Source organism: Melanotaenia boesemani, chromosome 9 (assembly GCF_017639745.1).
Source record: "Melanotaenia boesemani isolate fMelBoe1 chromosome 9, fMelBoe1.pri, whole genome shotgun sequence".
In the NCBI taxonomy this organism is placed as follows: domain Eukaryota; kingdom Metazoa; phylum Chordata; class Actinopteri; order Atheriniformes; family Melanotaeniidae; genus Melanotaenia; species Melanotaenia boesemani.
The window spans coordinates 3379398-3403801 of NC_055690.1; the positions used below are offsets into that span (position 1 = coordinate 3379398).

At 41.6% G+C, this 24404-nt stretch overlaps 1 protein-coding gene across 2 annotated transcripts in view; it reads right to left on the reverse strand.

The window, feature by feature from the left end:
* The window catches only part of bcas3 (BCAS3 microtubule associated cell migration factor), a 446220-nt gene that overhangs the window by 291827 nt on the left and 129989 nt on the right, over nucleotides 1-24404 (reverse strand). Inside the window, exons 17-21 of one of the 2 annotated variants that reach the window (XM_041994762.1) lie at nucleotides 18917-18961; nucleotides 10765-10889; nucleotides 10491-10656; nucleotides 10316-10413; nucleotides 92-192 (exon numbers count right to left, since the gene is read on the reverse strand). In XM_041994762.1, coding sequence (XP_041850696.1) covers nucleotides 92-192; nucleotides 10316-10413; nucleotides 10491-10656; nucleotides 10765-10889; nucleotides 18917-18961 — 535 coding nt within the window. The remainder of the gene's footprint in view (nucleotides 1-91; nucleotides 193-10315; nucleotides 10414-10490; nucleotides 10657-10764; nucleotides 10890-18916; nucleotides 18962-24404) is intronic. The other variant, XM_041994763.1, reaches the window with a different exon arrangement.

The following is a 24404-nucleotide window of genomic DNA, read 5'->3' on the forward strand; positions in this document are numbered from 1 at the left end:
AAACGTCAGCGCGTGGACGTATCATCACTGACTAACCGAAAAACAGCAGCTTGTCTTAAATAAACATGTTGGTGTAAGTCACAGGTGTTACCTGAGAAAGCCACTCCTCATCGTCCTGGCCGCTGTGGTCCGACGCCAGGCTGTCTGAAGACTCGTGACGTGTGATTGGACACGGGCTTCCTGGGGGCATCGCTGAAGGAAAAAAAAGCAACAAAACAGAAAAACCCTAAAATAAAACGTTTCACTCAAGAATTTCAGATGTGGCAGCAGCTGCATTATGGATGGTTTCTAAACGAATGAAAAGAAAGGACGTTTACATGGATGCAGGTATTTGGGTTAAAAACCTAAAAAGCATAAAAATGCTTCATGTAAACAAACAGAAGAGTCTGATCTGATCACTGATTCAGATCAACATCTCATTGCAATCAGGATAGGCGGGTTGTTCGGATCAGCATGATTAAAACACATACGTACTGTTGGTTACACTGAATAAGGTTTATTTTAAAAACAAACAAAAAAGAAAACCTTACAACCAGCGGAAGATTTTACGGGACAAAAACTGAACTGGTCGGTATGATCCAAATTCTAACAGAACCAAAAATCTTCACAGAGGAGAAACAGTGATAAATATGATAATCTGATCAGATATTCAATCTGACGGTGACTGATCAGTTGCTTCTGTATTTTACGACGACACGAAAAAAAGAGACTGCGGAGAGATTTTAAGAAGGAAGCTACAGTAACAGATTTTATTGTTGCAAGTGGAAGTGAGGAACAAACAAACGGTGGTAAATGACAAGTGTTGGGGGTAGCAAAGCTACTTAAAGCAAAAATACAATATAACAGCTAAAAATCAGCCAGCTGAAAGCAAAACCAGGAATAACCAAACAGGTGAACAGAAAAACTGGTGTACTACTTTACAGTAGTAATAAAAAATGAAGCAGCGCCAATAGCTAAGCTTATTTAAGTAAAAATTCTATATTCAAAATACAAACCTAAAATCTAGCCCAACACATTCTAACTTTTAACTATAATCTAACAAAATACAACAAAGAGAGAAGCCAAAAGGGCTTTAAGTCTTACCAAAAAAAAAATGATTATCAGTCAGCAAAATGAACACAAAGCCAAAGAGTTTTAACACTGATGGAAAACACTAATCTGACCACATAAATACCACCAACTAAAGCAGACGGTCAAAGTCACCCAAGTTAAGCAAGCCAAGGGCAGGCTGCCTGTGCAAACAGATGCCCTCAACTTCATGGTGGGTGACAGCAGGAGCAGTGATTGGACCAGTAATTATCCAATCAGGAGGGAGGAGGTGAAGGTGTGTCCGTTCCAGCCAATCCCAATCAGGAAAGAGCAAACAGGCATTTATACGCAGGTCAGTGAAGTGAGTGGCAGCCATAACAGCGTACATGATGGAAAGTTTCAATACGATCACAACGCTTCCACATGTGATATGTGGACTAATTCAGAAGAATACTTATCTTTTTGTTTTGAGCCTTTCAACCATTGAGATGCGACTGTTTCAGAGTTTCTAACTAAAACGTATCCACCACAGTCCAGCTCTGTGCTGCCAGATGACTGCAGATGTACATTAGCCTAAGGTTACCTCTGGTACAATGCATCAAATGGCAACATTTAAGTTTAAATTGTACATGGTCCCTTATAAATATAAAAAAACAACTTCTGAATCAGTGTATACATGCTTATTTATCCCATTTATTTACAATATTTTCACCTTTTCCTGTTCAGCAGCAGGCAGACATATAAACCTGTACGTCCTTTTCTATAACACACCACTCAGTTCAGTTCTTTCTACAAAAAACAACAAAGGCATATTTACAATAAGAGATTTGCTATTTTAATTATTTTGATTTATTTGAAAGTTAATTATTTCCTGCTCTGAATATTATCTGTGTTGTTGAATCAAATCTGGAAATTTTAGAGCTTGTGTTTTAATTTCATTAAGTTCATTTGTGTGTTCTGCATCTCCTGCATTATTAATCAATCTGAGCGTTGATTTTTTGTATATTAGTTGTTTTCTGATTGTAAAAATGTTTAAAGCAGCCTTCTGGATCAGATTGAGAAGTCTATCCGAACGAACGGATCAGCCGGGGTGTTTACACGATGCATATGGGATCCAAAGTGCTTTGTGTAAAAGCAGCTGTTGTATCAATGAAATAAAGACGTTCAATAACCGAACGGGATGGTAAGAATAGGAAAATTCTCATTTCATATTAGGCAATCTCTCCTACAGGCATGTGGTTGCGTGCCAGTGTGTGTGAAAAAGCAAGAGTATGGTTGTGTGAGAGGAAAAAGCTGTGAGTTACAGAGAGAGAGAGACAGTGACAGAGAGACAGATGGGAATCCTGCAGGCTTGAATAAGCAGGCATGGAAAATGAGGTCTAATGTGTTGAATCAGTCCTCTCTGTCTCCCACCTCAGGGATGGGGTTTGTTTTACACAAGAATGGCTAATAAACTTGTCAAGTCCACATCTGGAGTACAGGAGGCACTCCTGTCTTTTTCTACACACATGCACCAGGTGTTCAGACACCCTTCATGGAGGTAGTTTGGTGTTTGACACCTCTGTAGTGAATATCACATCACCCCCCCAGCCGACACACTGCTGCAGTCCCCTTTCAATGATAAGTCCTGGCTGTTCTGCAACAGCACACGCTGCATTAATAATTGAAATAAAGAAGATGTGAAGGCCTGGGCAGCTGCTCAATACAGAAAACACTTCCATCTGCATTCTCACACTAACAGGAAACAAAGAATGAGATGAAGGTGTCTTTCTAAGATGACCTTTCTTCCTAATAATCCTCTTAAAAAATTACTTTAAGACAATTAAATGATGAATAATACATAAAGAGCAGATACAAAAGCAGTATGGAATGAATGGCTGTGAGTCACTGGGCAGAGTGGTTTGTTTTTCTTTATAATAAAGGACACTGATTCCCATCATCCCTGGTATCCTCATAGAAGCAGAGCGTAAAGCACTTTGTAGAACCTATGCAGAGTTAAAAGGTGCATGTCTGGGCTATTTACCCTTTACAATATCAAATGTTTAAACTAATATTACAAAAACTGATGATCTTGGACTTAGATGTTCGTGTCTTGCAGTTTTCTGCCTCATAGGTGGTAAAATGCCAAGAAAAGAAAAGTGGCTTTGTCTTTGTGGTCCTAACAGTACAGATATTCAGGCTTAGCAGGATATTTTTAGATTATTTCATTTATTGTTTTTTTAATTTTTGTTTTTATTTAATTATCTCATCTCATCCCATTTTATTTTTTTATTTTATTTGATAACAATTTTTTTTAATTTATTTTATTTTCACTGCATTGCATTTTTTTTTTAAATATTTCAATTATATTTTTTCCATTTTATAAAAGATAAAGTAAAAGTTTTGGGAGAAGGAGAACGACCTCAGTTTAGCGTTAATTGAGAAGTGGAAAGTGATCATCCAGGCCTAAATGAGTCTAAACCAAGCTTGTAACTTCAGTTCCGTTTGTTTTACTGATAAACAGAAGCAAGCGTCATCTGGATAACGAAGTCATATAGTTGTACAGGAAAATGAAACGGTCCCAGTCTAGAACCCTGTGGAACTCCATAGGTAACTCTGGTATGTGTAGACGACACATTATCTACAGGAACGAACAAAAATGTGTCAGATAAGTCTGATTTAAATCCGCCCAATGCTGCACCATTGATCCTGACATGTCCAAGATGTTGTGGTCAGTGATGTCAGATGGCCAACACAGAGACCAGACCACCATCAGAGCCAGGAAACAGGTAACTTTACTTTAGTGTACTCTAAAACCAAACTGAAATTTTTCATTCAAGCTGTTTTTCTGTAGATGGACAATTAATTGTTGTTTCTTTCTTTTTTTCTTTAAGTGGTTATAAATGAAATTAAATTCACATTAAATTCTGTGCACTATGTTTAAGTGGAGGAAGAACAAACTCAAGGGCAGAGTTAGTCAAAAACCTCTGCATCTAAAAAATAAAAACACACGGGAGTGGCAAGGACGGGATTTGGACATTAAATTTTGATTATATGATGGAAATGACCTTTTAATGACCTACAGTTGCCATGTAGGGGAAAGAGAGAGGGAGAGAGCGAGAGACAGGGAGAGAAAGCGGGAGGGAGAGGGAGAGAGAGAGAGAGAGAGAGAGAGAGAGAGAGAGAGAGAGAGAGAGAGAGAGAGAAAGAGAGAGAGAGAGCGAGGCAGAGAGGGTTTCTTGTGCCCTCTAAAATGGAAGAGAGAAGAACAAAGCTGGCGTTGTGTTACTTATTAAACGAAATCACGACTCCCTGATTTCCTCCTCCATGTCTCTCCCTCTCTGTCTCTTTTTCTCTCTCCCTTGTTCTCTCTCTTTCTCTCTCTCGTTCTCTCTCTCTCTCTCTCCTTGCTCTATGACCCTTGGGGCCAATAGCTGTTCCCTAATTAATAATTGATGTTCTGAAGCATTTGGTGAACTGGCTGGATCAAGTTTCCAGTGGGTGGAAACAGGGGGGCTTTGAAAGGCCAGAACTCCAGGCTCCGTTGTGGGGAGCTAGTGGTCATCCTCATGGATCAAACAAAGAGACAATGTCCATATGTCTGTATGTGCTGCTGGGACAACACCAGCAGTTTCACATGTACAGTACATCATCATCCTGATGACCAACCAGCAACTCAGACCTTTGCTTTCTGGGCTCTTCAAAAACAAAGCAATGCATCATGGGAATATATTTTTCATTACAATACGTACACTGTACGAGAGATTTTAACATTTTTTCATAATTATGGTGCCTTTGTTGCTCCAAATATGCGTTATTTATACATTCTTCGAGCTGGAGCCCAAAAACCACCCATCCATCCACCCGTCCATCCGTCCATCCGTCCATCCATCCGTCCATCCATCCATCCATCCATCCATCCATCCATCCATCCATCCATCCATCCGTCCGTCCACCCATAACCAATTGTGACCTAAATGTTATGAAACCTAGTTTATTAAATACAATATTTAGAAAATGAAAATAAAAAAAGTTAAACTTTAAAATATGCTTTCAAATTATACCACAGGAGAAAGATAAAATAAAATAAAATAATTCTATTTTTAATTGGCACATAAACTTAAGAAATGCATTGATTATATATTATATTTTCATTAAATGATCAAAGTTAAGCACCACAGCTGTAGCCGTGCAGTTCATTTAAAATCAGAGAGGAGTTTCTTAGCCTGAGTTGAAGTGGTAAATTAGCCAAAACTACATAAAGAAAACAAAAAGATCACCTGACATCAGCAGTCAGTAGCCATGACTCAACAACGATCTGCTGAAAGCTGATTTCAGAGACAATCTTAACAACCTTTATCGAAGTACAAACACCGTAACCATGTCCTGTTAGTAAATTCATTGTTGCCTAAAACTGTTGTTGTTTTCTTGGTCTGAGGATTATGTGCTTGCATGCCCATATACGTAGAAAACCAACTTCTCCTGTATTGCAGATGAAGAGAGACGTCTTTATTGACTGTGGAGAGAGGGGTGTTTTGCTGCGTCGAAGGCCGCTAGCCAGTGGCCTGTTAGCCAGAGCAGTGAAGCAAGGAGTCAGAACAAGAACAAAGGCTGCCTAGGTATTGATGTAGCCCGACCTCCCGGGGACAGGGAGCCAGGGGCCAGGGGCCGATCTCCAGGGGTAGATAAGAAGCTAACAATCTGATAGATGTGGAGAGCTGGCTGCAGTCAACAGAGGATAGTTGTCTTGTCTAGGTTGTCTGTCTAACTTAATCTATTTTATTAGTATTTCTCTTAAGATTCATTTAGTTGTCTTTTTGTTTTCTTCTTTCTTTCACTTGCTCGGTTGCAACTGCTCCACCTGTCTCTCTTCTCACTTTCCTCTTCCAGCCAGTGGTACTCTGGCAGACAGGTGCTGGCATACTGACAGACTGAGATAGCTTAGTCATTATATATCATTCAAGACGTATTTGAATGACAGCTCCTGCATTCAGCCAGCACTACACTTACCCCATCCTTTCTCTCGCTCTCTTTGATTACTGACCCAGTCATGGCGCCATGGTTTCTCTTTACCAAACGCCTGATGCTCCAAAGCCTTCACTCTGGCCCCTTTCTCAAAGCAATTAGATCTATTGACGAGGCAAATGTGGCTGGCCTGTCATGGGCCTCAAAGTCCCAAGAGAGCTGCCAGGCCAGCAAGCCAGTCAGTCAGTCTCCACAATTAGCACATCATATGACAGCGAGGGAGGGAAGGGCTGGGGAGAGGCTCACGAGAGCCAGAAAAGATGCTGGAGAAATAGTCACTGTTTGTTTCTTTTAGAGGAAGGGTGGAGGAAAAAATGCTGCTGATGGAGAGATAGATGTCTACAAAAAATATTTATTTTGGTGGTTTATTAATTGTTAAAAATCCACTAGATCAGGGGTATTCAACTAAAATAGAAAGAGGTCCAGTTAGAGAAAAAACTTTTGGAGTCAAGGTCTGGGAGATCTGATAGAAGCTATTTAGGGTGATTAATACACACACACACACACACACACACACACACACACACATATATATATATATATATATATATATATATATATATATATATATATATATATATATATATATATATGTATATGTACACACAATCTGTATGTACAGTAACAACATTTAATAACTTAAATTTTTAACTTGAATTAAAATAAGACATATCTGACTCATCTCAAAGAGACCTGGGGTAAAACCTAAAATCTAAAAAAACTCCTCGTGTTGTTTTGCGACAGTGAAACTGACGTCCATCATCAGCCTCACAGATAACAAAGTTTTTCAAGGGGCTGCATGATGACCCTCCAATACACTTGCTTTCCTTCTCTTTATTATATATATTTTACACATTTCATATTTATTTGCAGGCATTGTCACTGTCCCTCTGTCAACTGAAGTTGTGCGTGCATGTGTAGGGGTGTGCCGGTCCGGCTAGCAGTGGTAACCAAGGAAACGGGGCTGTTGATGGTTTTACATGAACAAAAGGACTGCTGCGTTCATGTTTCCCACTCCACATCTATGGGTTTTTGCCCTTTTGTAGACAGCTGGGAGAGAATCAGGAGGGCTTCATAAGAACAGCAGGACAAGCCCAAAAAGCAACCACACTTAAGAAAACAAGCAAAAACCTGCAACCTGTGACTGACGATGTTTGCTAGAGACTTCACAGAAAAACGAGCCCAAAGTTGCTTAACAGGCAGTCTTAGCAACACTGGCGTTGTCTTACCTAGCTGCTTCCTTTCTCCTTCCACCGCCTTGTTACCTGCCTCTTCAGCTGTGGTCTGTCTGCGCTGCAGAGTTTACCGCCGGCAGCTTCACTCAAACGCAACTGGTCTGCGTGTTTCCAGACCACGTCTGTGAAGACTAAGAAAGCTGAGCCAGTTAAAATAAAAGCACCCATATGGGACAGGTTCTGGGTCCGAGTCTGGATCCGGACTGAAGTTCACTTGTTAGTAACCTCTGCACTGGATCATCGAAGGCTGCCGATTGCTAATGTCATCATCAGTGTCTCAGAAAAGCTAGTGTGTAGCTCTGTGGGGTAAATGTGATGGATAGCTAGCCTTTAGGTGATCTAGGGAAGTTTTCCAAGCATTTCTATCCCGTCCAGGAGGTTTACAATCCAGCCACTAAATGTAGTTTTATTCAGAGACTCTACCTGGTAAATCCACAATGATCCATGATAACAGCATTATTTATCACATTTCATCATAAAAACATCACCATCACTACTATGTTGCTAAGAGACCTCTATTTAGACCTGGACATGATGATGAAGCCACTTCCTGTCAGACTTTCCACCAATCAGAGAGCTTAGATTGACGGTAACGTCCAATCAGGAGCAGCCAAAGATCAACCAGTGAGCAGAAAGTTCTATGTGTGTGTGAAAAGAAGAAAAATAATGCTCCTCTATGGCTGGAATAAAGCCAAGAAGACGTTTCTGATGCACGGTGGTGCCACAAAGCAGCTGAGCTGGAGTTGGTTTAGTGAGGGTAGCAGGTAAATAGTAGCAGGAATAACTGGAAATGAGGAAAAAGTGGAAACATGGAAATAGTTTCTGTTGTGTGTTTGTTTCAATAACAATATTTTTTCTCCTGAAAGCCAAGACTTGAGAGAATGATGCAGATTAGAAAAGACTTGGTCACTGTTGATCTGTGTGTTATTTCTACAAAGTTCTGTTAGTAATAAATTCTGCTTTCTTCTTCTGGTCGGCCTTTATGTTGCTATATCTATTCATACATTCATTTTACATCATTTTATCCTCATAATCTCACAGCTGGAAAATAATTAAAATGGTTCAGCTTCTATGTGTAATTTTACACAAAAATAAAACAGGAAGACCAAAGATAGCAAAAAATGGCTTGGAGTTTTAGGGATTAATTCATTCTAACTAATTTAGACAACTTTAGTGAGGGGGAAAAGGAGATGGTTTATTTATCAGCAATTGTGAGGATAAAGTTGTGAATCCTACTGGTTTAAACTCAGCCATGGAGGATTCCCCAAACTCTAAAAAGCTGCCTTTAGACGAACCGATCACCGTACAGCATCATCCCTGTTTGTGAGTATACTGTATAATGTGTGTCTCTCTTTTTCTTATCTTTCCAAAGATGTGCCGTGCCTCTCCATCCTCCACGGGGCTGAGTGCTGCCAGTAGCCGCTATAGATGGACAGGTGGAGATAGTGACCATGAAGTGGCGCCACTGCTGTCTTTTATCTTCCCGACCTGGAGGCTCCGGTCTGGCCTGACCCTGGCCCTTCCTCTCTCCTTCCTATTCCTTTCCTTGCAAACTGCATTTTTAATCAGCCTGGGTCATCCAATATAGAGCCACGAGACCAGCTAGCATGGCCTGTCAATCAAGTGCTGCCACTTCTTGTCTTGCAGCGACTTTCAAGAGGAAATTTAACTGTAAAATCTTCATTTTTCCCCTGAGTTGCAATCTCTTTTTATTCTTTTGTGTTTTGGTAATGGAAATTAGACCTAGATAGCATAATTTGTTCTGCAAATAAGAACTATGTCTTTTCTATTTCTTTTCAATGTCTTCATCTATATGCTTGGCAAGAGGCACTTGGATGAGGAACTCACGGCCATGCTGTAATTCATCCTAAGGTCAAATGGACTCGTTCTCCTGGATCACTTCTCGGCTGTGCTGCCAAGCCCTGGAGGAAACAGCGGAGGAGGGGGCTGGCAAGAGGACACATGCTGAGAAACAGGATGTTGAGAGTCCCTCTCTGGGTGCAAAGCACAGAAATGGAAGGTGGCACTCCAGAAACTCGGTTGTTGTTGTTGGTGTGCAGGATGCTGACCCAAAGGGTAAATGGCAAGAACACAAGAAGTGTGTAGGGGGTTGAACAATTATGTTTATAGCTTTTTGACCTCGCATCGCTTCACACTTGGTTGGTTAAGAGAATAAAGAGCCAGTGCAGAGCTATCTGGCTATTGTTAATTGGATGTAAATGTTAATGCAATGAATCTTTCTCATTATGCAGCCAGTTTCATTGCCCATGCTGGCAGAGAATGGTGGAAAAAACTGACGCCCGAGCCCGTCAGTCCAACCACTTCTCATTGCTCTGACACTAGGAGAGACCATTAGCACTAATTTGAGAAAATATCCTACCAGTTAGACCTGAAGCAGTGCAGAAGTGAACAGAGATGAGTAGAGAGATTAGTGTAAACACAGCTACCACTTGGCCTAAGGCACCCACAAGAACTAATTACACATTTTGTATGTTTATAATTATGGAATGAGCTGGAAACGCCAGCCTCCTCCATGGGGTGGATTGATTCTGTGTGTGGCCATCCGTGTGCATGATGCACTTTTACAAAATGGCCTCTGAGACAGCGACCTACGGTGCTTTCTGCTCTATACTTGTTATTGAATTAGAGGGAAATGAGGGTGTCAGCTAATTGGTCTGAATGCGGCATCACATAGTATCACGCTTGCTTGTCCTGAAACAGGAGAGCAGAGTGGTTGCCATGGTGCTGTCTCAAGGTGCAGCGCAGCTCTGAAAAAGATATGATTGTAAATGGTGGAAATGGCTAGAGAGTTTCCTTCTCAGCACGAGGCAGCTAGAAGAGACCAGAGACCATGTCAACATGGAGAGTCGGCAGGGAGCAGAGGTCTACGCCTCGACTAACCATGAAGAAACATGCATCTTTCTGTAAACCAAAACACAAAGGCCTACATTTTTAGATAATACTCTTATTGCAAACAAAAGAGCTAATTAGTAAAATCCGTTTGGATTTACAAAATATTCCATGAACATGTGAGTTTGTGTACTTACCAGCAAGAAGGTACTGATAGTACTGCACCAGGTCAGAGGCCAGCACCAGGGGATGGCTGGAGCTGAATGGTGGCTGCAACTCGTTCCACTGTGGAGTCCTGCTCCAGAGGAAGAAATGAGTCATCAGACTGACAGGATTCCTGATTCCTGGAGATGAGCTGGTCAGCAGTGTTACCTGGCTAAAGTCCAGCAGGCCCTTGGAGAGCTGCTGAGCTCCAGAGGTGTGTCATCGCTGATTTTCTGTGCAGTGCTGATTGGCCGAGGTTCCAGGACGTGCTCCACTAAGTTACCGTAGCAACTGATTATGTAGAGTGAGTCGACAACTGATTGTCTGGACTGATCTGTGAGGAGGCGAAAAGATTTAAAATTTATTAAAATGATGAGTGCTGAAGGTCAGCCTTAGGATTTAACTTTTTATTTTTAATTATTTGCAAATGGAGGAGCCTTACCTTTCTCTCTTTTCATGTTGGGGTTCATGATGAACCAGGAATGAGAAGAGGTGAAGATGGCCGCCACGCAGAACTCTCCTCCACTGGACTTGCTTGGGGAGATCTGAGGGGGCGGCTTAGCTTTGCTTCAGGAAGAGAAAAACATGCCAGGTTTAGTCAAATTAACCCTTTTATGCATAGTTTCAACTACAGTGCACACATAACTGACAGCTTATATATATGTATATTATATATATATATATATATATATATATATATATATATCCACGACAGATGACACCCGGACATTAACTCTCAGATGCAAAAGGAAAAATTACTCTTCACAGATTTTGAAAATCCATCTGATGGTTGGGAGGCAGATGGGAGAGCATCACCAGGAAGACTGCTTTGCATTCTGAAGCTGAGCAGGGTAAACTGAGGGTAAACTAAAAAGACTGCAAATGAATGTGTTTCTTGTGGAACAAAATGAGAAAATGAACTTTAAGTTAACACAAATGATGAATTAACGAACTGTGAACATCTTCACCTTAAACACACATTACTGCACCTACAATTATGTTTGACGAGGGTGGGCTCCTATTTTATAGCTAACGCTCATACAGACGGTGATCATGGTGGAGGGGGCAGCTTTTGGGCTCTTGGGGACCTGGGTCCTGCGCTCTAGCCACCCTAGATGGCAGCTGTCCGGCGGGGTCTGTGGATGCCAATCTTCGCCCGCTGGGGCCTGTACCCGGTGATTGCAGGGGGCTCTGGCTGGGACCTTCCTCTGCCACCTTCTGGGTGGTTTCAGGGTGGCTGGGATTCGTGCTCTGGTACTGCTGCTGATCGCCCGGGTCTCTGGGCCGCCTCAGTCTGTCTCTAGCCTCATGGAGGCATGATGGCATTTGCATGATCACACTCATATTTGAGCCCTCATACTCATATATACACACACACACACACATATATATATATATATTTATATATACATATGCATATATATACTCAGACGCTGCGTTGTCAAGAGAACCCTCATACCCATAAAGCTCCCCTTGACAAATTCAATATGTATTGCACAACACAGCAGCCAGACCATCATTTTGCTGCTACCGTGCTGGACAGGAGAAAAAAACAACAACAACAAAAAAACAAAACCAAAAAAAAAGAACCTGATCCTAATTAAACTAACACAGGAGATTTATATATTGTTTAACAGAACATGTACGTTTTGTGTAGCTCCTCAATAACATACCTACTCAGGTTAATAGTAGGGCCCCATTGTGATAGATGTAATGATCTACAGGGTATTCTAACCTGTAAATACAGCGGGAATCACTGAATGGATCACACACCTCATAGAAACAGTGCCCAAGCTTCCTGACCTGTCTGTCTCAGTTTGTTGGGAATTTATTAGGAGCTATCGGATTATTCAGCATGTCAGGAGTGTTTCAGAGAAAGCACACAGTGAAAAGGTTTTCAGCTGCAAACGGGCTGCCCATATGGTTGCAATCAGAGAACAGTAGCAGGATCTGGTATTATTGTCCTGCCTTATAACCAGCCTGGACAGTAAAATGTGGTTGCAGTAGATCAGACATGAGGTGGGCTAAAGGGCTAAAGGTCTAAAGACCTACAGGGTGTGCAGAATTATTAAGTAAGTTGTATTTTTGAGGATTATTTTATTATAGAACAACAACTATGTTCGCAATGAACACAAAAGACTCATAAATATCAAAGCTGAATATTTTTGGAAGTTGGAGTGGGGCTTTTTTAGTTTTAGTATCTTAGGAGGATATCTGTGTGTGCAGGTGACTATTACTGTGCATAATTATTAGGCAACCTAACAAAAACCAAATATATACCCATTTCACTTATTTATTTTCACCAGGGAAACCAATATAACAACTCAAAATTTACAAATATACATCTCTGGCATTCAAAAACAAAACAAAAACAAATCAGTGACCAATATAACCACCTTTCTTTGCGAGGACACTCAAAAGCCTGCCATCCATAGATTCTGTCAGTGTCTTGATCTGTTCACGATCAACATTGCGTGCAGCAGCAACCACAGCCTCCCAGACCCTGTTCAGAGAGGTGTACTGTTTTCCCTCCCTGTAGATCTCACATTTGATGAGGGACCACAGGTTCTCTATGGGGTTAAGATCAGGTGAACAAGGAGGCCATGTCATTATTTTTTCTTCTTTTAGACCTTTTCTGGCCAGCCACGCAGTGGAGTACTTGGATGCGTGTGATGGAGCATTGTCCTGCATGAAAATCATGTTTTTCTTGAACGATGCTGACTTCTTCCTGTACCACTGCTTGAAGAAGGTGTCTTACAGAAACTGGCAGTAGGACTGGGAGTTGAGCTTGACTCCATCCTCAACCCGAAAAGGTCCCACAAGCTCAGCTTTGATGATACCAGCCCATACCAGTATCCCACCTCCACCTTGCTGGCGTCTGAGTCGGAGTGGAGCTCTCTGCCCTGTACTGATCCAGCCACGGGCCCATCCATCTGGCCCATCAGACTCACTCTCATTTCATCAGTCCATAAAACCTTAGAAAAATCAGTCTTATGATATTTCTTGGCCCAGTCTTGACGTTTTATCTTGTGTGTCTTGTTCAGTGGTGGTCGTTTTTCAGCCTTCCTTACCTTGGCCATGTCCCTGAGTATTGCACACCTTGTGCTTCTTGGCACTCCAGTGATGTTGCAGCTCTGAAATATGGTAAAACTGGTGGCCAATGGCATCTTGGCAGCTTCACGCTTGATTTTCCTCAGTTCATGGGCAGTTATTTTGCGCCTTGTTTTTTCAACACGCTTCTTGCGACTCTGTTGACTATTTTGAATGAAACGCTTGATTGTTCGATGATCACGCCTCAAAAGCTTGGCAATTTTAAGAGTGCTGCATCCCTCTGCAAGACATCTCACTATTTTTGACTTTTCAGAGTCCGTCAAATCTCTCTTCTGACCCATTTTGCCAAAGGAATGGAAGTTGCCTAATAATTATGCACACCTGATATAGGGTGTTGATGTCATTAGACCACACCCCTTCTTATTACAGAGATGCACATCACCTGATATGCTTAATTGGTAGTAGGCTTTCAAGCCTGTACCGGTTGGAGTAGAACAACATGCATAAAGAGGATGATGTGGTCAAAATACTCATTTGCCTAATAATTCTGCACACACTGTATGGTGTCGCCGAGCTATTATGAAAGCAACGAGTAGACACTTCTGTTTATGCTCAAATTTAGAGAAAAAGCAAAGGATAGAGATAGTTTTCATATATACAGAACACGTGTGTGTGTGTGTGTGTGTGTGTGTATATATATATAAATAAATCTGAGTTTTATGAATCGATACTGGATTCATTAAATTTGAATCAATTCAAAACAACTATCAGTTTTTATAACCCAGCCCTAGATTTGCAAGTGGTTTAAATATTTAAGAGCAGGACCAACAATAATCCATAATTTCTTTTTAATCCTGTGAGAAGTAGGTTCACATTGTATCTCTTGCACTTAAAGGACCTAATGGCTGTTTTTCTGATGCTGAAGTTACAACAGAACTTCAAAACGGGTAGCAGAGGAATGTTGTCCCATTCTGGTCTGATGCAGGATTCTAGCTGCTCTACAGTCCTGGACCTTGGTTGCTGGATTCCTGCTTCCATGATGCTCCAGATGTTGTGTACTGGTGAAAGGTCTGGACTGCAGGCAGGCCAGTTCAGCAGCCGGACTCTTCTCCTGTGAAGCCATGCTGCTGTGATGGATGCAGGATGTGGTTCAGCATCGTCTTGCTGAAATCTGCAAGGTCTTCCCTGAAAGAGACGTTGTTTGGATGGGAGCAGATGTTGCTCTAAAACCTCCATGTACTTTTCAGCATTGATGGAGCTTCACAGATGTGGAAGCTGCCCACGCCATAGGCACTAATGCAGCCCCATCCCATCAGAGATGCAGCTTTTCACCTGTCCACTGATAACAAGCTGGATGCTCCCTCTCCTCTTTAGTCTGCAGGACAAGCCGTCCATGCTTTCCACAAACTAGTTCACATCTTCATCCAGGTTTCCACTTTGCCTCAGACCATTTTAAATGAGCTTTGGTCCAGAGAAGACGGAAGAAGCTGGTTCTGGATCCTGTTCACATCTGGCTTCTTCCCTGCATGTTGGAGCTTTAACCTGTATTTGTGGGTTTCTGGGTGACCTGTGTTCACAGACAGTGGTTTCTGGAAGTCTTCCTGAGTCCATGCAGTGGTTTCCAGTGAAAATCATGTCTGCTTTTAATGCAGAAGATCACGAGCATCCAGCCATGTCCCAACACACAGAGATTCCTCCTGATTCTCTGAATCTGCTGATGATATTCTACACAGTAGATGGAAACTGTTCCACAGTTTTAGATCCAGTTTGTCTCAGATTGGTGAACCTCTGTCCATCTTTCCATCTGAGAGACTCTGCCTCTCTGAAATGCTCCTTTTATACCAGTCATGTTACTGATCTGTTGCCAGGTAACCTGGTTAGTTGTCAAATGCTCCTCCAGGTGTTTCCGGTTTGTACCAGGTACTTTTCCAGCCTTTTGTTGCTCCTGTTTCAACTTTTTCCTGACGTGTTGCTGCATCAGATTCACATGGAATCCTAACTTTTTCTGAATTTGTTTGGCTGTCACCAAACAAAATTACAAAAATCAATAAAACGTGCAGTGAAAACTTTAGCTCTGCTTGTCGGGGTAGAAAGTGTGTCTGATAGTTAAATAACTTTCACAATACTATGTGCTGAAAGACCTGCTGCTGGTAGAACTCTTTTTCTGTTGCCTCCCTTCAGACTGTCAGCACCCCATAAATTACTCCATGGATGCAAGACGTTGATGTCTTTGTTTGCCCAACACTGTGTGAAAGAGCGATCCGGAAAAAGGATGTAGGGTAGTCACAAAAAAAAAAGAAAAAAAGCCTTTGTACAAGAATTTTAGCTTGTATTTTTTTGTACTGGGTCAAGGGGAGAAAGCTAAATAATCAAATATCCCCAGTAACTCTTTTCTGTGAAAGGATGATGAAGGGGGAGATAAAGTCACACTCAGGATATTGCACTGGCTAAGTCCAGGTTGCTCTTGTCCTCGCCTTCAGGCTCTTCCTCAGGCCTATTTGTTCATCAGTGCATCCAGAAGATGAGAGATTTTAGCTAACAGGCTATGAGGCAGATTTTCTACACTGGCATGTCCCTGTTTCTGTTTACCAATTCAACAATCCTGAGCCAGTCCTGGAAAAAAATCCAAAGACCAGTTAAGAACACATAAAACATAAATCAATAAACCATTTTGAGATTAACTGTAGTGAAAATAAGCAAGTCATGACAGCATGTAACTTCTGATTATTTATAAAAACATAACATTTAAATATTTGATTTATTCTGCAAAGTACTGTTAGACAAAAAATCTGTTCAGCATATACACATACATACACACATACACACACACACACACACACACATATATATATATATATACCATGGTCTGGGTGAATACTCCATTCTGATTGGCCGGAGGGTGTCCATTAAAAAGTAATAATGGACACCTATAAAAGAAGTTCCGGTCAAATAGACTTATTGTAAATTATTGTGCTGACTAAACATTAGTTTGTAACCGTGGCAACACAAACTCAGACGCAGTGCTGGAGACACGCCAGTGCGAGTACAGCACCAAGTTACCAATAATGTAACATAAATAAACATGGAGGAGCTGTATGTCTAAACTCATGTCCCCCCACCAACCCACACACACACACACACACACACACACACACACACACACACACACACTCCTTTTGTACCACTGTCCTTTAACAGGGAGTGAAATCTATTTTCTTTGCAACTTTAATTCACTGAAAAGACTACTCACATGTCATTTCCACTTTTAATTTAGCAAATGAGGACTCTTGACTGAGCTAATAGCTTTTCCTCAAGGGCATAATTCAATCTGCGACATCAACCATCAAAGTCCCTTCGCATTACTATGTCCGGAGCTAACATGAGGCGCCTCTGAGGGGGGGTGGAAGTCCAGTGGCAGCTTCCATTTATTTTCAGAGCCTTCACAGTAAACAAATATCACGGAGCTCACTTGAGTTGGCGTCCAGTGACAAAGAGCTGCACGTTGCCCTGAATCTTGGCTGGGGTTTATTCTACTCATAAAGGAAAAGGAGATGGTATTTGGGCTATATTTAAGAAAGAAAAGAGCAATAGAAGCAGAGAGAGAAAGAGGGCAGTCATGTGGAGGACACATCCTTCAACATAACATTTATTATTTTATTACAGCCCTTGGAAAAGAGGCACCCTGGAGGCTCTGCTGAACATACAGCACAAACGACAAGAAAGGCAGTAACACAGTGAAAGCTGGAATATGGGCATCATGTGTTAAAAAAACAACTTTTTTTCCAACAGTTTATGCTCCTTTTATGACAACAAATATGCTCCTTTTTGCCATCAAACTGTATTAAATGTGTTTTAGAGTCCAAATCACATGAAATGTATTTTGTAAAACTTTTGTATTTAATCACAAAGATGTTTAAAGTAGAAGTAAGTAGAAGCACAGTGGAAATTCAGGAATACAAGTTTAAATTCTTAAGTAGTAACACTAAAGGTAAAAAAGTAAATGGATGCGGTGACACACATGCGTGCATTCGTACAGAAACAATATAGGTTTAACTGGCTGGGTTATTGTTAGGCTCCAGATGCTAATGATGTGTACCTTTGAAAAGTATACGCTCAGAAATCACTAAGGGCCTCGATAAAGCAGGACATGGATGGAGACGGAAAAAAAAGTTTCAATTAAAAAGTATGAGCGACTGCCCACAACAAAAGAGGAAACCCAAGACTTGGGAAGGCACCACATGCTATTCATTTTCTAAAGTGAATGGAGTCAACAGGGAGGAGCTGAGGAGCAGGGAGCCGGTAAGGGAAAAGTTCACTTCACCGAGCCACTCAATCATCTCTCCATAAGCGACTCTGTCATAATGGGGCTTCTTTTAAAAGCTTGTAAGCATCTGATTTCACGAGGCAGCGTTGACAAGAGACCTGGCTTCTGCCCGCTGCATGAAGAAAAGAAAAAATCTCCCTAACAGGAAGATGCTGCGTCCTCTAACGTCTGCCTCTGAATCTTAACCTGAAAATTAAATTAATTCATTCTTTTTAATTCTCCTGTCCGGTGCTGCGGCTGCTAAATGAACATAAACTCTAGTTTACAATCAATTTCCATGGTTTGTGGCACTTTTATTTATTTATTTTTTTAACCCCTTAATGCCCAAATTTATTTACAATTATAAAAAGCTTAATAAATATAACTAAAAAATAAGAAATATATATATATAAACAAGGAAGGAATAAAATAAACTACAATTAAATATATTAATAATAATGAGAAATTATTTAAAAAATGAGAAATATTCAATTAATTAAATAAAAAATAATAAAAGAAATAAAGCCTGGAAGTGGTTTGTCACAAACTGGCGACAGTAGGCATGAAGGAGTTAATTCAGCTTCAGCTATTTATTACGATCTGTTGTAGAAGAGACATCTAAGCTGAGGCTGAACACATGCTAAGATACGGCAAAGCTACCCATCACTGACATAAACACTGGTTAGAATAACCCGGGATATGATGAGACAGGCTTACTGTGTGCAAACACACATTTAGTGGAAGAAAACGTAACCGAAGGGGCTGAAAGGAAACATGAACAGCATGTTTTACACAAAGGCGTCATTCTGGGAAAACATTGCAGAGAAAGCTCGAGATGAGAAGACAGCAATGTCATTTCCTAGTGGCTGACTCAAAGTGCTACCACGTCCACTCCAAATTAACACCAAAGACATTTTTATAAAAAGATCAAAACCATGTTTATTAAAGCCAACAGAAAGATCCATCCTTCACCAAAATGCGGTGGTGGTTTTAACATTCAAACACCACATTCAAAAACAAAGACGTGGGCAAAACATGACAACAATAAGCAAAGATGAGAAAATAAAAAATTTTTCCCTTTTAACCCCCACCCCCCCAAAAGGAATGACTGAGCCAAACTGCAGAATGTGTTGAAAAATATACGAGGAGACAAATGAGAAGTAAAGGAGGAGGTGAGCTTTGGTGCAGTGTACAGTTGCATGCTGCTGAGGGAGCCAAGAAGGGGAGAGGCAAAACTCACCATGGAGTTTTAATGGCAAAACATCCCGCCCCAAAGAGGTAGGGTCTTCATGAGAGGGGCATGGGGGGAGGGTGAAGAGGATGGGGATACAGAGATAGACGGAAAAACCATTATTAAACCAAACACACTTTTCACATTACATCCTTTTTGACATGTCTGTTTAAGTGAGGAACACATAGAAAGGCAGGAAACAGAAAGACGGACAGCGTCATGATTCATCTGCTCCGTAGCGTCATACCATATATCTGGCTGTTATTTTTTTCTTTTTCTTGGCCTAAACGGATAAGGTACATGTGCAGAAACGTGTAGGTCTGAATCCAGAAAAAAAACTGATGGGAAACAGTTCTGATTGTTGAGATTGTGAAGGAGTATGAAGAGTTTATCCAATTTGTATAACAACTGGAGACACCAGTAAAACTAACAGAGCTCAGGCATTGTTGAGACAAGAAGCAGAGTGTTTGCATGCAGCTTCTTTTTTTAGTGCAGCACATTGTGCATTGAATGTGCATGCCTGTTTGGAAGCTAGGGTGTAGGCAAATGTGTATCCACAGTGATTATGTTAACACGTATGCAGTTTGTGTGTGTTTATCAGTGTGTGTCCGAGAGTCATCCAGAGTGTTGTGTCGTTTTCAGGGTTCATTTGTGTCTATCTGTCAGTCTGTGCGTGTTTCTAGTGTTTACAAGACATTAGGAGTGGGAGTGTGTTCCTGTGTTTATTCTGCTCGTCCAGAGATAGTGACAGAGCTCCGTAAACAGTTTACAGTAAATAAGCCTTTTCCCTACAGCAATAAAGGTCCAATGAGACTGAACTCTGTCCCTGCAAGCCAACCTCCCCCAGTCATGAAAAACACAATCCCCAGCCAACCAAAGCACTCTGCAGCACTTCTTTATTTTATCGCTCTCACCGCATCCGCCTGGGCCCTCCCAACGATAGCACACAGTATCCAATTAGTTTTGGTACATGGATATGTAGGAAAATGTCCCTCTGGGAGACGGGGAGCAACAATTTGCCCTGGAATGTCTTACTCCTAGAGCGCAAGTTGACAAATGAACACACTGGTTGGTGTAATGGAGGCCCCTGGTAAACTGCCACTTTTCAAAGGGTAGTGGAGAGTGTGTGTGTGTGTGTGTGCATGCACGTGGGGGGAGGGGGGTCTACCCTCCGCTGAGCTTATTGAACATGCTGAGCCCCCATTTTGGGCCCCCAGCCGGGTAAATGGATGGATACCAAAGGGAGAGTGATGGACGGGTGGGGTGAGAAAGGTCAAACATGCTTTAACCCCCCCCTCACACACACACACACACACACACACACACACACACACACACACACACACACACACACACACACACACACACACACACACACACACACACACTCAAGTTACAGTGAACATTTGTTCAAGAGTTTTTATCTAATGACCATTTATAATATGTCTAGAGAAAAGAAAGCCATGTAGCTATGTTGCTAACAGGAGAAGCTCTTTCCCTGTCAGATACGTCCTCTGTCCACGCTCATCCCTCTCTGCACAACAAAAGACATTTTGCAGCCCTTCGGCTATCAAGATGCTACGAAATCCTCAACTCTTTCAGAGCTTCCAACATCTACCTCCACCAGAACTCATCCCCACCTGCTTCAAGCACACACATAAAACAACATCCACCAGAATGAGCGCAGACGTGCTTATTTATACCTGATAATCAGACCATGAAAAGGCTTAAACCACCTGCCTGAATCGGATAGGAAATTCAATCCCCTCAAGGATCAAATGAGGTGTTAACATGACATATTTTATTCTGATTGGACATCCAGTTGTGACTGGACGACTGATCATGCAGCACCTGAACTTTTTCTTCTTGGCCTACGTGAAATCTGGGGATAACCACATAATCATGGAGCTAGGACAGTGAAAGTGTGAGAAGTACAAGTCAAACAGGACAAATCTGACTGTTTTTCAGCAGGTGTGTAAAATGTGGGACAAATGTTTTATTTTAAAACTGATATGTATTTTCAGACTTGCAATACTACCTTAATTTTAAGACTACACAATCAATCCATATTTATAAATTTAATTTCTTCTTGTTTTACTTATAAAGTTTCAAAACATGTGCACAAGAAAAACAACTGTCTGTAACTCCATGCACAAACTGATGGTCTAACTCTGCAAACCTTTAAATATCACCTCTATTTATGTATGACCATCTTCTAAGAAGAAAAAAAGACTAATAGTGGAGGACCATTTACACTCTTTGGCACTAATTTTGGGGAGGAAGAGGGAGTATGAACACATTTAGAGAAAAACGTTAAGGCCAGCAGAAGAGAGACTGTGCTGGAGAGGTATGGTCATGTAGATCTGGGTCCATCTGTACTCATTTAAGAAGGAATGAACAACCCAAAACCCATTCTTTAGCTTTACAAACCAAAATGTCAAAATTGCACATCACTCTGAATATAACAAAGACATGAGGTCACCATGTTGAGCTGGCAGTAAACAGTTTAGTCCTCGCTGGAGAAAAAGACTGCCCAGTCACAGTATATATATATATGTGTGTGTGTGTGACACATGACCAGCCCCAGCCCCACAAAGCTAACCAGTAAGACACCGGGTGGAGAAAGCTGAGTGTAAAACAGCGAGTGGGTGTGTTTCTGACAGGAGGAAAAGAAAAGAGTAAGTGTAATCGACCTGCAAGGGTGGCGACCCCACTCCCAGAGAATAATCATTCACACATTCATCTCTTAACCCATTGGCCCTAATAGCAGCTCCGCCTGGGCCATTAAAAAAGGGAGGGAAGTGAGGTGATTTGTGCAAATGGTTTAGCCTGGCTGCCATGTGGTGCCAGGCATTGCGTTGTTAAAGCCGCTTTTTAGCTCCGGTCTCAGTGAGGCTGTAGAAGACAATGGCTCAGCGCGAGGCCGCCTCTTACACTCGAATTACTGTAAGCTGAAGCACATCTGTGACAGGTCACAAGGTCTCATTTGTTCTCTCTCTGTCGTCTTTCTCGTTACCCTGCCTGCACTTGATCTGCATTTGCTTTAAAATGTCATCAGTGGGATTTGGCCAGCGGTGGTGTTTTGTTTCGCATGTGACAACGTCTCCATTTGGATTTTTATTCATCTGTGTTAAAGTCAGATGGTGTTTAGATGGGATGAGTGTGCATTACTCTGTCTGCTCGCAAATCCCAAATATAGACATTGACAGGCATTTTCACAAGTTAAATCTATCATTCTGAAACTCAGGGACAAGTGGAACATTCCCAGGAATCTTGTTCTTTGATAGTGTGACCACAGAATTTGGGATTTATTTAATCTGGGTCTAACATGTCCAGATTAAACAGGAAAAGAGAGGCTGGGTCACAGCTAGGACGCCTTTGAGGACTAGCAGAAGCTTGGACATGTTCCTCCACTCCCTGACCTGGCCTCATCTGTCGGGGGGGTTATCAGGCGGATGCTGAGCAACATCCGACTCTACCTCCCCACAAATTAATAGACAAGGGAGCTCTGCATGAACTTGTGGAGGCTGTCTTTGATGTTCCAGACTGAAAGTCTGTGAGGACAAACAGCAGCTTCTTCTGCACACTGGTGGTCTCCAGGAGACCCCGTGTCTAAAAAGGCCTCCTCATGTTGGGCTGATCAGGAAGAAAAATGGCAAAGGTTTGGTCATGGTGTGCATACGTGTTGGTGTTTGTGTCACGCCACAGCGCACACAAAGCCAGCATGCTGGGGAATTTGGGTTAAGCAGCTGGTGTGTTCCTGTCCTGCCCTGCCAACAGGGATCTGCTCATACAGGTGTAAATACAGCTGCTGGACGCTCTTCTCTCTCTCTCACACATGAAAAAAGAAAGAGAGGCGCTAGCTGCACAGACAGACAGATGGTGCGTGGGTACTCCTGTGCAAGTATAGCGTAAAAGCATATGATATCACCCCCCCACTCTAGGGGCCAAACCTGCTGCCTCAGTCTTTCTGTATGTGTGTCGGTGTGGTGTATTGGTGCAGTCGTGTGCATGCAGGAGCAGGCTGCACATCTGCACATCCTGATGCATTAATACTGACATCTCCCCTGGACTGACTGGGGCAGCCCACCAGGCTCTGATAACATCCCGCAGAGACAATACAGCTGTCACAAGTGTGTCACGACCATGCAGTGGAGGTGAAGAATGTGACACATTTACACTATTTTCAAGCAGTAAGAGGAAATTGTCCTTATTCTAAACACAGCCAGAGCCAAGCCCATAGCTGTCCGAAAGCTGCTCCCACAGGGAAACAATCACCACCACCATCTGCAACTAAAGACTGAATACTTATAGTTTATAAACACTACCATAATACCTGGAACTCATTTTAGAAGACACATCTCACCACTATTTTAGCATCTGATATAGCAGTATAAGCTAGGAGGCTACTGAGGTTAGCTAAAGTCTATGAAAACATTACACTGCAGAGCTTTTAGAGACGTCTCTCTGTGACAACTTAGTTGTTAAGAGTGACGTTTCCAGTAGGAACCAGATGGTCTGGAGCTCAGACTGGAGGAAGTGTTGAGATGTCTGGTGCATGAGTAAAGATATATATAAAAAATTTTAATCTAAATAAAAAATAAAATTAAAAAATAAAATTATATAACTATATATATATATATATGTGTGTGTGTGTGTGTGTGTGTGTGTGTGTGTGTACTAATTTATATAATTTTATTTTGTGTGTGTGTGTATAAACCAACACTACCAATATCTCATAAACATACAAAGCATCCAGATCCACACCCCTCCATTGCCTACAGGCAATAATCATTTTTACATAGCAAATGAACTTTGCAGGTTGTCTTAATGATTTGGAAAATGGCCTAATGCTGTTCATGTTGACCGCAGGATCAGGACTATATTTTCATCCTCAAAGCTCACTTATCAAATATCATGGGGAAATAAATCCCTCGCCATCTGTTTGAATCATTATAGCATTTCCCATTCAAACAGGGCATGAAAATTACATTTAAATGAAAAATATTAAAATCTGCCCATATTTGTAGAGCCACCTGTACGGTATGTAAATGCACTTAGCAAAGGCCTGTAGTAGCTGAAGGTCTTAAAACTACAAAATTTCAATGTATGGCAAAGATCCAAAAAAAATAAAAAAACCTGTTTCCACAGCTGGAGCTTAGAGGGTGACGCTGAATTTAAAATGACATATTTAAAGTGATTGGATGGTTTCATTTCTTTTTCTTTGTTTCAGGGAATGTTTTATCTTCCCCCTAAACCGCCCACAGAATGAGACGGCATGTGTGTTGTGCTTCATTACCCTATGCAAAAAATGTCCTGAGACAAAAGGAGTCATGAGCATCAGCTGGACGTGTGACAGGACAAAGCTTTGGCCTGCACACGGCTGCTGCTGCTGCTGCTGCTGATGGCACAGTGCACGGTTTCTATTCTGCCGTTAACGGAAATAGACTATAAATCACAGATGGAGCAAACTGGGATCTCATGCATGGCCATGCTG